Source organism: Condylostylus longicornis, unplaced genomic scaffold, assembly GCF_029603195.1.
Source record: "Condylostylus longicornis isolate FDR11 unplaced genomic scaffold, ASM2960319v2 ptg000009l, whole genome shotgun sequence".
In the NCBI taxonomy this organism is placed as follows: Eukaryota; Metazoa; Arthropoda; class Insecta; order Diptera; family Dolichopodidae; genus Condylostylus; species Condylostylus longicornis.
Genome location: NW_026577978.1, coordinates 4,831,216 through 4,849,068, shown reverse-complemented (window position 1 = coordinate 4,849,068; position 17,853 = coordinate 4,831,216). Strand labels below are relative to the sequence as shown.

General features: G+C 22.6%; 2 protein-coding genes and 2 non-coding genes across 4 annotated transcripts; 1 reads left to right on the top strand and 3 right to left on the bottom strand.

Annotated features, from left to right (window-relative positions):
* Nucleotides 1–2,094: 2,094 nt before the first annotated feature.
* Nucleotides 2,095–3,620, bottom strand: LOC129618623 (uncharacterized). The gene is made up of 3 exons (XM_055533472.1): nt 3,326–3,620; nt 2,681–3,190; nt 2,095–2,602 (listed from the first exon to the last, which is right to left on the bottom strand). Exons 1-3 carry the CDS (start codon nt 3,579–3,581, stop codon nt 2,481–2,483), a joined length of 888 nt encoding a protein of 295 aa, XP_055389447.1. The 5' UTR covers nt 3,582–3,620; the 3' UTR covers nt 2,095–2,480.
* A 2,582-nt stretch (nt 3,621–6,202) lies between these two features.
* Nucleotides 6,203–10,802, bottom strand: LOC129618576 (sodium/hydrogen exchanger 8). Its single transcript, XM_055533411.1, has 5 exons — nt 10,671–10,802; nt 9,764–10,613; nt 9,548–9,701; nt 9,285–9,488; nt 6,203–8,373 (listed from the first exon to the last, which is right to left on the bottom strand). The coding sequence occupies exons 2-5, from the start codon at nt 10,571–10,573 to the stop codon at nt 7,328–7,330; spliced, it is 2,214 nt and encodes a 737-aa protein (XP_055389386.1). The 5' UTR covers nt 10,574–10,613; nt 10,671–10,802; the 3' UTR covers nt 6,203–7,327.
* On the top strand, nt 8,458–8,530 carry Trnav-aac (transfer RNA valine (anticodon AAC)). Its single transcript has one exon. It is a non-coding gene; the product is annotated as a tRNA-Val (tRNA).
* Nucleotides 9,108–9,180, bottom strand: Trnav-aac (transfer RNA valine (anticodon AAC)). Its single transcript has one exon. It is a non-coding gene; the product is annotated as a tRNA-Val (tRNA).
* Nucleotides 10,803–17,853: the final 7,051 nt, after the last annotated feature.

Here is a 17,853-nt window from a genome sequence, read left to right as displayed (position 1 = left end):
TTTCCAGTACAAAAGTTCGGTCTAACACATATTTCGGCAAAAATTTTGGTATTGAAACTTAGACCATTTTGCTTCTGAGCCCCTCAATTTAAGTTATTACAAAAGATTTTAAATTCCTTTATTAGATGCAAAAAAGTATTATGCAAAATTTCCTTATGCAAAAAAGTGAAAAATTTCAAATGAATTGATACCAAGCACAACCAAATTTCATGATATTTTCGTCCTAATCATACAATTTCACACAATTTTCTGTGTTCTTGGTATTACACTTATTTCTCTACATACTATGCTAATATAGTTCTTAACAGAACATATTTGAATTTCGTTATGCTCGCTACAATACTTAATGCTTAATAAAACATAAAAACTTGATAAGAACTGGTTAGATGATAAACAAAAAAACACGTGTTATACAACATCCGAAATCAATTTAGTACAACATCTTCATTTAGATTTAAAAAACAAAAATATTTTTTCCTTACTCATAAAAAAGGGAAAACATTCTTCAAAAGACTTGAAATTTTTATTATTTTTTTTACCTTTGGTTTAATTTTTTTTTTTTTTTTTGTGATAAGTTTTTCAATCCTACAAATTTCTTTTTAATCCTTCAACAAAAATAACAAGAAGAGATACAAAATAACAGGATTATATTGAAATTTTATTCATTTCACATTTACTTAGTGCACGTACCCATATTGTATTGTATGTAGTATAAAGTAAATTCATCCGAAGTCATAGTTGTTATACCAATTTTTACTTTGTTTTTATAAGGTATTTTACTCTGAAACAAAAATAAAAATCCTTTTTAACTTAAATACAAAAGATAATAAAAGTAAAATTCAAATACAATGTCGTATACACACATAAAAGGTAACACAGAAAATGAAAACATTTTTCAAACGCGTTAATATGTTCCTTTATTAAATCTTTTCCCTTTTCTTTTTCAAAAACACAAGAACAAAGAAGAAAAGGTGTACTTAATTTGAAAAAAAAAAAAAAATAAACATTTAAATCCACGTATAAGGTATTTTATGTGAAGAAAATTTTATACACATCAAAAGTGTAATGGTGTAATGTCGAAGTCCTTTTTTATGTTAAAAAAAAAATACCGTAACAACCGGCTTTAAAAAATGGTACATGTATGTAGGTAAATTGTTTCATTTTTTTTTTGAAAAGGATTAAAATACAATTTTGAAATTATGTTCCAATTTTTTTTGTTTTGCCTTTTTTTCAAAAGTTAAAAGAAATGAAAATTAATTGAAATTATTTAATAAGTACCCATATGTACAAAAGAATGAATAATATAATTGAAATATTTTATATAATATTAAAAGAAAAATAACAATTAAAGAAAAATTATGCATGAATACAATCTGAATTGAAATAATGAGCATCATATTATCCTTATTAATGTAATCATCATACAGTAATAAATTAAGAAAAACAAATGCTAATTTGCTAATTATTAATATTAAATGAGTAGACAGGGTACATTAAATATGAATGATAAATCACAAATTATTTCATATATAATTAATTGTTTTTATATACATATTTTTCTATTTTAATAGAAGTTGAAAATTTTGAATACTGTAGTAACTACATTAATATTTTGAGTATAAAATGTACCTATACTTATAAAATGTGTGTTTTTTAATATGAATAAAAGCATTTACATAAAATAAAAATAATAAAATCACATTACAGTACTATAATTTATTTTATAATATAAAATATGATTATATTTATCATACATTAATAATTCATAAGAGCAAAATCTCACAAGACATGGTAACTCAACTTAATAGAACATAAGTTTGAAGTTCATATAGTTATAATTTAATTTACTTTTGAGCAATGTAATCTGCAAGTGTAATAGTTTTTTGGATTCCTAATCTACTATCATATTAAAATTGAAAAATTCATAATAAATTTATAAATGATTCTGTTGATTAAAATAAAATTGTAATCAAATTTAAAATTTGGAGGTGACTATATTAAGAAATTTCTTTTTCTTTTTATTTAAAAATTTTAATACCCTAAGACATTCTACAAAATTTTAAGATATATTTCAATTCATCAATATTCTTTTAATATTCTTTTTTTTAATATTTTCTAATTGCCTAGCATTTTTAAATTGCTCTCAATAAATTATAAATGACCATCGTATATTTCATATGAATTATTTCTACTTTTGAAATCGCGCATTGATAGTGCTTTAAAAAAATTTTACATAAAAACTTTAAAGTGCTTTACTTAATCTCTATTATTTACATGTTACATACACATATTTTAACATATCTACATGTATTTCTATTCAGTTGTTTAATTTTCAATTAAATAGAGTTTAAATTAAGGAAAAAAAATTGTAATAAAAAAAAATAAAGTATTTCAGTTACTTAGCAATTATTTATTTAGTTATTAAATTGGATGTGTTTTAGTTGCATATATATATATATATATATATTATATAATGTGGATTAAAGTTCTTCGGAAGAGAATATCTCTCCTGTAGCAGTAACATCTGGTGTCCAACATTTTGTACCTAAAACTGGTGGAATATCTGATGGTAATTTTGTTGGTTTAGATGGACATTTTGGATCTAAAATTAAAAACACAATTAGGAACAAAATTTATTTATTTGATTACATTTGGTTATATTATATAATACTTATTTAACCTTCTAAAATCCATACACCTGTATTATCCATTGTTCTAATACCAATAAAATTAACAGTTAAATTAAAATTTTCTGGTTTTAATATTATCATTGGTTTAATATCACCCTGTCGTCCAATTTTATATACTGAATCATACCAACTAATCCAATAACTAATAAATTCAGTTTCATTTAATGGAATATTTGTTTGAATTTGTTGTTGTACAGCAGCACCATCAGCATTTGCAGCAGCTACTTGTAAATCATCTGATGTAATTTTTATTATAACTGGTATATCATTTTGTGTTCCATCCAAATTTGTTTGTTTTATTAATATTTTTGATGAATTAACTGAACTTGTTATATTATCACAACAACCTAATATAAATTCCATCATTGGTTCAGCTTTAATTGGCATTGTATTTAATGATATCCATGCATTTTTCTTTGAACGTATTTTAAACATAAAACAACTTTCATCTCTTATTATTGGAAAATATTGATATTGTTCATTATCTGGTGTATTAATTACTTTAAAAATATATATTTATATTATAATTTAATATTATAAATATTATGTTTAATTAAATATTAAATTAAATATTTAAACAAAATATATTAATTATAATATTATGTCATCTACATTTATATGTATATATAAATTACCTTTAGTTTCCATTGTAACAATAGGCCTATCAATTTCACTGATATCTTCAATAATAATTTCACAGTGTATAATATCACCAACAAATAATTTAATTGAACTATCTAAAATTTTTAATTGGCTATTATATTTTTTTAAACGTTTTGTTGTTTCTTCTTCACAATTTTGTTTTCGTGATTTTTTATCAAGTTTAATACAATTAAAATTATGAATTATAGATAAAATAAATAAAATTTGTAAAAACCCATTATAATTCATTTTTATTTGATTTATTAATTTACAAGTAAATTATTTTTCTCGTAATCCAAAATTTAACCTTTATTTAATGAAATTTAAATTATAACTAGACTTGAAGAAAAAATCATCTCATTCTGAAAGATTAATACATATTTTTTTTTGTTAAGACCTAGCTATTCTCTGATTTTAATTTTTAAGAATATTGTTTCGAAAGCTTTCAGAATCAACATAATTTAATGCATATAAGAAAATAGAAAAAATAAAAAAAAGAATTGATGTATTGAGACAAGTTATTGTGGAAAATTATACAAAAGATTTATCACGTTTTATAAATTTATTATAGAATAATTTCTTTAATTTAATGAGGGATTGAAATTATAATAATGAATATTGTATTCAATAAATCTTTAAAGAAAAATTACAATGGCGCTTGAAATTAAGAGATACATATATATTTTTTTAAATCAAGAAATATTTTAAAAATATTTTATTTACTTGTTATTTTATAAATAAATTCAATAAAAAAAATTCAGGTAAATTTTATTTGTAAGAGATTTCTCAAAATAAAATTATGATTGTTCATATTTTCTTTACAATTAAATGAATTATGTATATCTGGACAGCCTATAACATCTCTCTTTCAATACGTTTCAAACAATACCATTTGCTATATAATAGCACTCAGAAATAAATTTTCGAATGTTTGACAAAACTTTTTCTATCTCTTACATATAAATTAAATTTCTTTAATTTTTTCTATATTTCAAATATTTAAATAAAAAATAAACATTTTATTTATTTTGCAGTTTTTCGTTTTTTTTTACTTTATTTTTCTTTCTTTTTTAATTTTCCATTTTATATTTAATTTTTGGCCAACTATAATACATTTTTATTTAAGTATAATAATAATAATAATTGTAATAGAAAATTTTTTCGTTTTTCTTTTTTTGGATAAGTAATTAAAATGATTTTACAAAAAAAGATGAAATATTTTTTTCGAGGAAAAGGTATTTTTTTTTTCTATGAAAATTTTATTATAATTCGAAAGTGTATTTTTTTCAACATTTAAGGAAACTTATTCTGCAGTTTCTCTCTTGTTCCAGTTTAAATTAGCAAAATTATTAATTTTAATGTAAAGAATTCATTTCTATACATTTAATATTGACTATTACATTTTAAAACAATGCATTAATGTAAAAAAATAATTTTTGCAAATAATTTTATGTTTCTAAACAAAAATTAAAAAAGAAACCTCCACCAATTAAACAAATTTTTTTTTTTGTAAATGCGTTATATACGATATTATGAGTTCTTTTTAAATTTAATTTTTTTTTGAAAAATTTGCTGAAAGCCTAATATTTCTGAAATAAAATTACAAAAGTAAAAATTACATAAAAACATCAAATAACATTTAATAATATATAATATTTTTTATGTACTAAATAAATTAAATAATTAAATTAAAATCAGTTATAAGAAAATAACGCAAATAGGAAATTTAGTACTCATCCATTTTTGTTAAATATTTTATAACAAAAATTAAGAATTTGTTTTTCATAATAAATTACAATGTTTAAATGTATAATAATGTATGTTAATATATAGAAGTAAAAAGAAACTAATTAATAATGTTTTACAAATAGTTTCCAGCAAATAACATAACGTTATAAATAAAAAAACATTTACAAATAGAAAATAAAATCAAATTTAAACAAACAACTGAAAACGTTAAATTTTAATTGTTTTTATAAAACTAAACAAAAATAAGATATTAAAGTATAAAATATTTTAATCTGTCACACAATATTGCACTAGTAAGCTACTTTTTATATTTTGATATCACAAAACCCAAAATCAATAATTTTCTAAAATCCTAACACAACCAATCGATGACTATGGAATTTTCTATTTTGCTGCTTCATACTTTCTTTTAAATTACTTTATAGCAATTATTATGTAATAGTTTTTGATTTATAATATAATAAATGTTTTACAAAATATATTAAATAATATTATTGTAATATACATAATAAATACATTTAATTATTATTTTAGTTTTATTGTTACTTTGATAATCAAGTGTAATTATTAATTCAGATCCTTGTTATAATATCTGTTTTAAGTTAATATTTCACTATTGTTATTCATTTTTAATCAATTAACAATCACATTATGTATATACTGTTTAGGAATAAATTTTACCATGACATTATAATAACTTAAAACAAGTATCCAAAATATTAACATAAACATTTATACATTAAAATAACACAATTAAAAGCTAAACATTTTATTTAAAATTAAATATTTTCAAATTAAATTAAATTTTTTCCCACAAAAAAAAAAAAAAAAATAAATATATGTACAAATATTCTTATATACACATATAAGTATGGATGTCTTAATATTTTTGAAAAATTTCTCGATCTATTTTTTATTTTAGTTTTATTTTATTTTCAAATTATAACATATTATAAGCAAGAAATAAACAAATGTTTAAAAAAAAAAACAAAAGTTTTAAAAAATTAAAATTGAATTTTAAAAGAATATTACTTATTTTTATACATTAAAATTATTAAATGCATCCAATTTCAAAGTTAAAGAAAATTATTGTTTAAATCATAAAAGCTGCCGTATTTTAGGATTATTATTAGATGTATACATTGTACAATACAAAAAATTAAACAAAAATATTAGACAATTCTTAAATATCTAGAATATGTACGTATAACGCATAGAATACACAATTTAAATTAATAATAATAAAAAACATAAACTTATCAAATTAATTTTGTGCCTCTTTTAAATAATGCTGATTGAATAATTATAATAAAGGTACAACACAATACATTTACATATATATATTTTTAAAAAAATTTAATTTAATAAAAATATGAATTTATTGACATCAAAGAAATATGATTTAAATTATTTAATAAATTATTTTGCTTCATTTAAAATAGTATAAGTATTATATTACACAATTTCATATTAAAAAGAAATTCTTAATTGAAATTATTTAATATTTTAAGAATTATATTTGATTTATTTTATATTCGTGTAATACATTATGCCAAAATACTTACATGATTTACATTGATTTTTCGATTTTTGTTTTTTTTTTCTCAGTTTCTTGTTAATTTCAAATAGATAATCGATATGTGTTTATACATTTTATTCTGTATATTACATTTATGTATTACATGTGATTTATTTATTTTAAAAAATACAAAAAACCGAAACAATAGAAGAATCAAAAATAATTTTTGATCGAGAATATTAAAATATCAATTTTTGTTTTTCTTATTTATTAATGAGCTGTTTTCAAATTTAAAATCTTTACTAAGAAAATTTTTTTTTTATTTTTTTTTTTTATTTATTATTTTTTGGTTTTTATTTTAATTAGCATTTATTTCGTTTAATTCTTAACAAATTTTGGCATTAAATCAAGGCAATATAGAATTTTCTTTTTTACCTACACATCTAGTTCTTTTCTTGTTTAAGTATCTTGAAAATACAAAAATGATAAAAATTTTATATTAGTTTAAATATCTTTGAGCACTATTGGTTATAAATTGAATTTCTTATATAAAAAGAAGAATTTTATTTATTACCAAATTTGCTTAAAATTTTTTTTTTTTAAAACAAGCCGCAATCATTTTTATAAACATCTATATAACAATTTCGTTTGAATATTTTTTCTTTGTAAATTTCATATTTTTTTTAAAAAATTACTTTAAATAAAAAAAAATAAAAATATAATTTTATTATATCGCAGGATCAGCTAAATTAGTACGACTATTTGAAAGTGTTACATCATCTTCGTCTAATTGATAATGTGTTGAATGATTTTGTTCAATTAAAATATTTTCGTGTTGTTTTAATTGCTTTTGTTGCAATTTTTCATCTGGCACTATATTTTTTTTATGTGTTCGTTGCTGTTGCTGATGATGCTGTTTGCTTTGATTGACTAAATTATTTGTCATATTCTCATCCTCATCTTCCGTATGTTGTGGTGATACTCTAATCGCTTGATACCATTTATTTGTTAAATCAGCCATTTGACTTTTACAATCATGTAGTTCTTGACTTGTAAAACGTCTTGTAAAGAATGGAGTAAAATATTTACGATCAATAACTCCAAACCCAATACCACCTTGTACTTTCGCAAATGTTACGTCTTCTTCTTCTGTCAATTCAGATAAATGTTCGGAATCGATTGCATTGCCCCATTTTCGTGTTTTACTTAGAGAAATTTCTTTACGTCTTTTCGAAGATATATTACCAGGACCGCCACGTCTTCGACTGGAACGGCGTAATTTTTTACCTGGTTGTAAATATTTTAACAGAGGCATTGTTGACCCACCGAAGAAAAGTGTTGTGAATAATACAATTATTAGTGTAGTTGTTATAATAACATGACGACTTTCCACACTTGATAACTCTAAATGTAATGATAATGCATAGGAAATAGCTCCTCGTAAGCCAGAAAACCACATTATAAACTGCATTTTATTCGTGATTTTATGTTCACGAAATTTATTTACTAAAAATGCTAATGGAAATATATTACATGCTCTACCAATTAAACATAGTATTATAGACCAAACAACTAGTGCCATCTCGACTTGATGCTTAAAAGAAAATATGGCTAATCCTAAATAAGCAAACACACAAGTTTCCGCTATAAACGATAAAGTTCTCATTGTTTGTTGCATTGTTATTTGAGTTACTGTAGATAAGTTGAAATGAGTATAGTGAGACATTACAATACCACAGAAAAGTATAGCCATTATTCCAGAAAGGTGTATTCCTGAATAATAGAAATAAGAAAAATTGATTAGAAAGCAAATAAAGCCCAGAGTAAACACTGAATATAATTGAGTTATATTATGTAGTTTCCGTGGTGTAGTGGTTATCACATCCGCCTAACACGCGGAAGGTCCCCGGTTCGATCCCGGGCGGAAACACACTTTTTTTTTCTCCTAAAAAATTTATAAATAAAGTAATAATTGCCTAGCCAAATATGATGTTTTTTTTTTGTTCTTTTATATTTTTTCAGCGTTTCATTTCTTAAATGAAAAACAAATCTTTCATTAATTAATGGGAAGCTCTTTTTTAAAAAGCCATATATTATGAAAATTTAATTCTTCATAATATACGGCTTATAAGCCTCAGGAAAATCTTTTCTATTTAATCCAATGCATATCGGTATGTTCTAATTTTAGTTGCAATTTTAACCACGGTATATCTAATTATTTTCAATTAAATTGGAGTATCCAATTTAAATTTGGAATAACTCAACGAAACTTTTAGTTGCAGATTGATAAGCTTCTGAATAAATCTTTAAAATGCTTGCAAATAAACTCTGAGAAACAAGTTTTGAATAAACTCAATTTCATTTTATTCGCAAATGTTATATATTAAAGTTCTTATAAAAACGAAGGACTTTATATTAACTCTATTTTTCTAACAAAAAGCGCAATATTTATATTGAGCTGGAAATGATAAAAAAAAAAAAAAAAAAAAAAAAAAAAACAAAAAGTGTGTTTCCGCCCGGGATCGAACCGGGGACCTTCCGCGTGTTAGGCGGATGTGATAACCACTACACCACGGAAACCACATAAAAATATTACCTCCTTATTCAATTTAAATGTTTTACTAAACACATACATCATTCTATACTTATAAATTACAAGGTGTTTATTAAAATAATTTACTTACCTTCAGCCAACACGTAAGGAGCATAAGTAAAAACAAGCATCATTGCAAATTCTAAGGACGGATGTTTTCTCAAATCAATATGTTTCAACAATAAAGCACTAATCAATGCAAATACTACGCCAATTCCAGCCGAAGCAAAGAACATCGCGCAAAAAGTCTGTAAAGCTTTCATAATAGCTTCACTCGTTGAAGCTTGTGCATAAGCTAAAATTACGCACTTTTTTATTAAATATATTTTCATACATAAATCTAACTGAATTTACCTGGACTATTTGCAGCTGCACTTATGGTTGTTGTTAGAACAATTGATATGGCATCATTTAATATACTTTCCCCAAATACTAACATATTAAGAACAGGATCTACATCTAAAGCATGAAAAATAGCAACGGTTGCAACCGGATCAACTGCTGATATCTAAAAAAAGAACACGTTTTAAGTTAAATCTCTGTCATTTACGAAAAATGTTTAAGTTTTACCAGAGATCCAAATGCGAATGATTCATAAAAATTTAAACGATAAGCAACTTCTGCAATTCCTAGCAAATATATACCAGCTCCTATTACTAAAGCTGATATCGTTGTTCCAAATATTGCAAAAACCAAAATCGAACCAATATTTTGAAAGAAATTACCCTTATGTAAATTATAACCTGATTCAAATATAATTGGAGGTAACAAAACTAAAAAAAATCCAGTTGGGGAAAAAACTTCTTCCCTTTTCCATGATGAACGATTATCATCAACGAAAATTTTTAATGTTAGACCAATAAGGGCTCCCAAAAATACAACAACAATACTTTCTGGTAAATATTGAAAACCAGTTTGTAACATCATATGAATTAATAATATCCCCAGTGCTATCACACATAATACAAAGAAAATTGATAATGAACTATTGTGTTCATTTTCAACGGCTTTTGAATCTGGTAGAGCTTGCTCTGTAGATGGTGCAGTTGTGCTATTTATAATAATTTTTTTCTCAACTGATGAGGATATCGTAGACGATGAAACGGAATTTTCATTTACTTCCGAAGGACTGACAAGAGTACTAGTTTTTTCATTTGTTTCTACTTTAGTTGCATTTCCAACAATCGCAGACGAATTAATTTTGCTAGAATTACTAGTATCAATAATTGATTGTAATAATGTTGATGGTGTACTAGATGTTGAAATTGGTTTTATATTCTCGGTTTTATCAGAAAATATTTGCCCGAATAAAGGGATGAATAATAAAAGTAAAAATAAGTATCTGACCTTGAACTTAAACATCTTTTCGTTTTTCTTCATAAGATTTTGAAACACAGCTTCTTGCTAGAATTTTCTTGATCTAAAATAAAGCACACATTAATATCTAATAATTGAAAATTAATAAAAACTTATTTACGAAAATATTTCTAATTTATTTTAATAAAATAAATGTGTTGCTAAATCGCCGTTCTTGACATTTTTTTATTTGTTAGTATTTCTTTTTATTCTATGCTTTTTCTTGTAAGTTCTAAAAATACGTCAGCTTATTCTTATTTATTTAATTATTCGATATTTGAAGTGTTGTTTTCGAAAACAATTGTGACAGTGTAATAACGTTGCCAGATTATAATTATTTTTTCGCATCAACCAAAGACCTGTCAACTGGTCTGTACGGTTTTATTATTAGTAGTTTGATTATATTTTATACTATTTTAGGGTTTTCCCAAAAAGAAAATCCAATTAAACTAGAATAAAAAAGGGCAACTTTTGTATTTTCCTTAACTCCAAATTTCTTAACATTAAATATTTTATCGGCAAAGTTCAAAAAAAAAATCAGATGACTGTATTTGCGTAATTGAAAGTTTTGACATTCACACACCAAATATATTACATTATATTCTTAATGATTGGCGCGCCACCTACATTTTATAATAAAATTAATAATCACAGGTTTCACTAACTAAAACGAATGAGCTTAATATTTCGGTACTTTTTTTCGGTTACTTTCTTAACGGTAATTTTTTATTAACTGTTTAATTTATTGTATTATAGTTATGATCGTAGCTGGCGTGTATTAGAAGAAACTATATAAATAATTTTATTCATTACGTAGTATTTAAAATACATATGTACTCAAAATTACTCAATAATTTTGTGAGTCATATAATATGACAATTACTATTGAAATTACAATATTGTCACAAGATAAGCATATGTTCGGCTAAGCGCAACTGACGTTAACATAAGCTATCCCTTATATGCTAGCGTTTGTTTAAATCAATTGTCAAAGTCTCGTAACTCGATGTTCTCGCGTTAATAAAATTTTCGACAATTTTTTGGCAAATTACCAACATTTTTTTTTTAATTTTTTTTTTTTTTTACTTTTTGCTTTATGTTTTGTGGCTTAACATTTAATTTTTTGCTATTTTTCGTTGTAATTTGTTTAAAACTTAAAGAAATGGAAGAAGAAAGTCAAGACAAAAGTAAGTAATAGCAAATAAACAAAGTTATTTAATATAACAAAATATTTTTGTAATTCAGGTGGACACAAGCACCTGCTTCGAGCTGTGGGATTTTTTGGAGATTAATTTGAATACAACCTTCTTTAATTAAAAATTTATTTTATTTTTATTTCTTCGCAAACTTTTTATCTTCTTTTTCTCCAACTCTAATATATTATAAAATAAAACTGAAATGATTTTTTTTATACATTCTTTTTGTTGCACACTTCATGTTAGTTATTCGACTCAAAAAAATATCACAAAAGTCAAACTGCGAAAAGGTTATAAAATTTTAAACAATTTATAATAAATATTAAGAATAACTTACAGTGACAAAAATACAATGACCTTAAAGTTTAAAAAAATATAAACTGCTGCATGAAATCGCATATTTTACTTGAATTGCATATTATTTATGTAATTATTGAATCATTCAACTTGATTTCTCAAACTATTATAGAGACAATGATATAACATTTTTGAAACAATTATAGAATTTTACTGATCTTCAATACTCTATTAACTTTTTCTTTATTATTTTTGTTTTATACTGATTTTTACATAAATACTGATAATTAGTTGCTCCTAATAATTTTAAGTAAAGTAAAATGAATTTCAAAAAGCATTCTACTTATTATCTGTATTATTATTATTACAAATAATATACAGTATTAAAAATATAGACTCACTAATTTATAAAATATATATATTGGTATATTGAACTATTTTCAATATTCTTCATTAGAAAATTGATTTATCATATTATTTTGTCAGGTACGATAAATTATTTCAAAAAAGTTTTGAAATTGTTATTTAGTTGTCTGTAGTACTCAATTGTTTTTTTAGATTAGTGCAGTACTTTATAAAAACGATATAAGTACGTAGTATTCAAGCTTAAATTTATAGATGATAACTATATTTACTCGAAGCCTTTTCCAATAATGATCATCCGACATAATATGTAGGCTTCCTTCCTTTTTTTCCGCAACCATTGTTGCAAAACCGTGTAAACACGAGTATATACAGATAAATTTCAATTTAAACTGTCATGAATGAAAATATAATATCGCAATTAAATGTGTATATCATCTTTGTCCTAAATTGAATGGTACAAGAGAGCACTATAAAATAAATTACAAATATACATAAATAGTCTTGCAACTTTGTTGCTTATCTATAGATTACCAGTTTTAATTGCAGAATCGTGTTGAGCAATAAAATTTTATTGTTATTTTAAAGTTACGGAACTTACCATAATGATCATGAGATAATTATTGATATTTCCACAATAAATATACGAGTACCTATACTTACTTAAAATTGTAAGTATATAATATTTGTAGTGACTTCCGAAACACCATAAATGTTCATATCAATATACTCTTATCAATTTTCATAGCAGAGCAAAATCCTTAAAATATTGTTTAATAACAATAAAAAATGAAATAGATTTGCCGATTTAAATCAAGATCCTACTCTAATTTTTATTCTTAAAATTATGACATTGCAATTTTTAGAAAATTACTTTACATTTTTCTTTAATAAAACGAAATATGAATTTTATGATTTTTTTTTCTGTTAAACAAGTAAATCACGTTAATATCAGTGAAACATTAATGCACGGGTGCGCACATAATAAACAATTCAAAATAAAGATGAAGTTGTTTTTTTTATATTTTAATCATTCAATAATAAATTCTTTTTTGTTTTAATTTTTTGTATTCAATTTAATTATTATTGAAAAACAAAATTTATCAGATTAATATTACATTGTAAGCAAAATCAATGGAAATTAAGTAGGTACATACTTATATTAACAGATGTCGTTGATACAAATATAAACACATACGTATACAGGTATAAATTCGTATATATTATGTACATGTGTTTTCTTAAAAAATTAATATTATTACATGTAAAATAATAATAAAATTGAATGTTATGTAAAATTGTATGTTGAACTTTAATTTAGATATGCCATAATTATGTATACTACAATTTTTCTAAAATAGGCTTCGATATTATTATGTTTAACGTGTGTTGCATATCGTAATCAACGTGGGTATCGTAATTGTATTTACAATTATTTACATTTCCCTTACATTTGACTGCCAATTTTTGCAATCATTTCGTAATTTGATTAGAATTTTGTGTTTTTATAAATTTTTATTAATATTTTAAACAATGTGCATGTTTTTCATTAAACTATTGGATGATATTTGTTCATAGTTTTAGTAGCTTAGCAAATTTTACACAAAAGTGACACATTTATCGTTACGTCGTTTATTCTTCAAATTGATTATGTTATGTAAAGTTACAAATATTCTTTGACAATTAATTTTCCAATTTGTGTAGGGGTTAGTAATTTTATATTAATATACATGGATGTACATATATATACTCGTACATATTTTGACATAATGAAAATGTCTGTCAGCCGTGATATATGTATATACCATACATATATTGTAAAACTTGTAAAAAATTACATTTTAACATTGTCAATTTCATTATTTTCGCTATTTAGATTGTTACGTCAAAGTTTTAAATTCTTATACATAGATAAGGTTATGTACATACGTTATGTACATAATGTTATACATATAAACATTGTTTATATTATGTTTTTATATTATTGCGTGTTTTTTTTTTTTTTACATTAAAATTAAGTATCAATCAAGTTCAAGAAAACGATTTTTTTCTTAATAAAGAGATTTCATATCAAAATAATATTGTATAATGTACATATGTATATATACATTGTTATAAAATATTATTTGATGTTTACAAGGTCTTAATTTCGAAAAGATTTGAGAGTAATTATGAAACGAGAATTTTATATTTTCCACAAGTTTATGAATATGAACACGTAAAAATTAATTTAATTTCGAAATTAATTAAAATGTGATTATTTTATACCTACATATACAAAGGTAGGTATATTATTTACGATTGTTTTTTTTTTGGCAGGAGCATATTATAACATTTCAAACTATATACACCTGCAATACGGAACAGTCCTGAGCAAGTGTTTAACTCAGAAATTGATTAGTTTAACTTAAAAACATTTATAAATATGCGTTACTAGATTTATTTCAGCATTCTTAGCTATTTTATAGTATACTGTTGTAATTTTTAGTGTTATACTCAGAAAGTGTTTACATTTGCAATTGTTATATGTGTCAATACGTTTTAAAATAGGGTTCTAAATTATTGTTTTTCTTTAAATAGAACATAATAGCAAAATTTATGGCGAAAATTAAATTTATTTGTTTAGAAAGTTTTTTAAAATTTTAAATTAAAAATTATTTAAAATAAAATATATACATATATATATTATATATTTACAATTTTCTTCTCCTCCTTTCTCTCTCTTCTTACAACTATATACAATGTATGAAATAAATTTCACTTACAAATATTTGCGTTGAATTTTAATAATAATCTAAATATTTTATTTAAAATATTGTTTTTTTTTTATTAATTTTATAAAATAATATTATGTAGGCAATAATATTAATTTTTTTTTAATATTGTCATATTTAATTATGATTTATTTTCAAAAAATAATTTAGAAAAAAAAAAACATTTTTTTTAATTCTTTTTTAAATACCACTGATAAAAATTTCTAGTTCATATTATTATTAGCTTTTTTTTGTAGCATGATCAAAAAAGAAGAAAAAAAAAATTAATAAATATTAAAAAATTGATTTTAGAAAATTTCGACCATATGGACCATATGGTTTTTTTTTTTTGTGTTTGATTAATAATTTCTTTATTTATTTACTTTATTATGATTATCTTAACATATATTTTTTAAAAATATTAAATTCCATGGGTCATTTATTATGAAATATAATCATATATAGACGTCATTCATCACAATTTTGTTGAATGTACATATATAACAGCAAGAATAACAAAAAATGCCGAAAAAAATGAAAAAAAAAATATTTTTTTTATTCACGAATTTGGATTTTTTAAAACTTTTTGATATTTTACAAGAAATCGGCAAAACAACATAAAAACAAATTTTTATTCTTTTTAAAATCTTTTTTTTTTAATTTTGTTTTTATAATTGACGGAAGTTTGATAAAATGTACAGGCACCTTATATTTTTTTCAATATTCACATCCTTTTATATACTCACACATATTTAATTGTAAATTACCTTTATTATAAATTAAATTATTATTATTACGGCTATTTAATACACATAAAATTAAATACCTTTAATTATATAGATTATGTTTATAGACCTAAAAATAATCTTTAAGATTTAAATTCTTCAAAAAGAATAACTCGGACTGTATTAAAATTAAAAGTTTTTAAACAAAAAAGTTATTTTTTTTAAATGTTTAGATTTCCAGCGTGCATTTTGGAATCAGCTTAATAAATTTTCAGAGACTAACTGTGCAAAAGACAGTTTTAGTTCAAAGTTAGTTTAAAAAATAAAGTTGTAATATTTTTTTTTTTAAATCCAAATATTTCGGATATAACAGAAATTTAAAAACATTTTATTATATAAAAATTTTTATACAAAAATTATATTTCAAAGTCTATTCATTTGGCTACAATTTTCTTAACTTCGTTTCTTCTTTCTTTGTTCGACAGACAAAAATGACATGTAATAGATGACTTTTATCATTTTGACATTTGACAGCTTGTAGTTGACAGGTGACAGCTTACATTTGACAAGTGACAGGTTACATTTGACAGCTGACATTTGACAATTGACTTTTAATAAGTGACAGGTAACATTTGACAGCTGACAGTTGACATTTGACAACTGACGTTTAACAAGTGACAGTTGACATTTGACAGCTGACAGTTGACCTTTGACATGTCAAATGTAAAATTAATATTTTAACAACATAATTGTTGTCTTTGCCTAATTCAAAGTGTTTGACCATACCTTTAAATAATACAAAATGTTATACATGCGCTCTAAGTATACTTCCTTATTTTTGAAATATTAATTTTAAAATTAAAACACCTAATACAAACATATTTTCGATTGTATTTACTCGTATTATACTAAAATTTTAAAATGCTCTAAAAAAAGTCATACAACTTAAAGAAATCAATTTTTAATGCATACCATATATGACCCAATAATGACTTTTTCATATATCAAAATGATTTATTACCGAAAGGTATTAAACGTGTACATATATTGTTAATAATAATAATTAAAAATGTCATTTATTTGTTTTTGATACATTGTAACAGTTCATTTACACAAATATGCATGTATGTATGTAAATATGTATATTATATACAGGATTTCCAAATTTATTTTTTTATTTTGCAATTTTTTCTTAATTTATACTGCAAAATTAGTATTGAATTATTGGGAATTTGAATTTTAGTTCTTAAAATAATTTATAATTTATATAATGCGATAGAAGTGTTATACGTATATCAATTTTGGGTATATAAATGACAAAAAAAAAAAAATTTTTTTTGTTTGTCATTTGGGCGAAAAAAAACGTAAATTTGGAAATTTTTTTTTCCACTCAAGTCTTCATCTAAAATACGTCGCGTGGTTACGTATATATTTTGATATTTGATAACCTTTTAGATTTTTTAATCTCATTTTTAAGATGAATTTTTTGAAAATCTTTTATTTTTCTTTTTCCAATAATTTTATTATCACGGTTTGAATTTGTTATGTTTTATGTTATACACATTCACTTATATATGTATATGATTTTTATGTTTAAGTATATGATTTAACAAAATTTTAATATATACGAAACTATTTTCAGCCGTATAGCAACCAAATTATAGTAAAAATTGAGTCATTTTAAAAAATAAGAAGAAAATATTAGTAATATTACTAAATAAAATAATAATTGTAAAATACTTTATAGTATACACGAATATTTAATTCAAACATGAATGACTTTATGCATATATATTTGATTTGTATGGTCATTTATTGAGCAAAAGAATATAAAAGATATATGTTTCAATAAATACAAATTTGTGAATATTTAGGATGGGATTCAAATCTGCAACTATACATATTTTCAATTATGTTATACCTCGTATATTATTCATATTTACTATTTACACTCTAAATTACAATTTGTC

What these genes read in the sequence shown, in the direction of transcription:
- LOC129618623 (XM_055533472.1), bottom strand. Translation starts at nt 3,581, where the DNA reads ATGAATTATAATGGGTTTTTACAAATTTTATTTATTTTATCTATAATT. An exon ending in TGTTACAATGGAAACTAAAG is followed by an intron (nt 3,191 to 3,325) that starts GTAATTTATATA and finishes ATATTTTTAAAG; the next exon opens with TAATTAATACACCAGATAAT. An exon ending in AGGTGTATGGATTTTAGAAG is followed by an intron (nt 2,603 to 2,680) that starts GTTAAATAAGTA and finishes TTTTAATTTTAG; the next exon opens with ATCCAAAATGTCCATCTAAA.
- LOC129618576 (XM_055533411.1), bottom strand. Translation starts at nt 10,573, where the DNA reads ATGAAGAAAAACGAAAAGATGTTTAAGTTCAAGGTCAGATACTTATTT. An exon ending in CATTCGCATTTGGATCTCTG is followed by an intron (nt 9,702 to 9,763) that starts GTAAAACTTAAA and finishes TTCTTTTTTTAG; the next exon opens with ATATCAGCAGTTGATCCGGT. An exon ending in TGCAGCTGCAAATAGTCCAG is followed by an intron (nt 9,489 to 9,547) that starts GTAAATTCAGTT and finishes GCGTAATTTTAG; the next exon opens with CTTATGCACAAGCTTCAACG.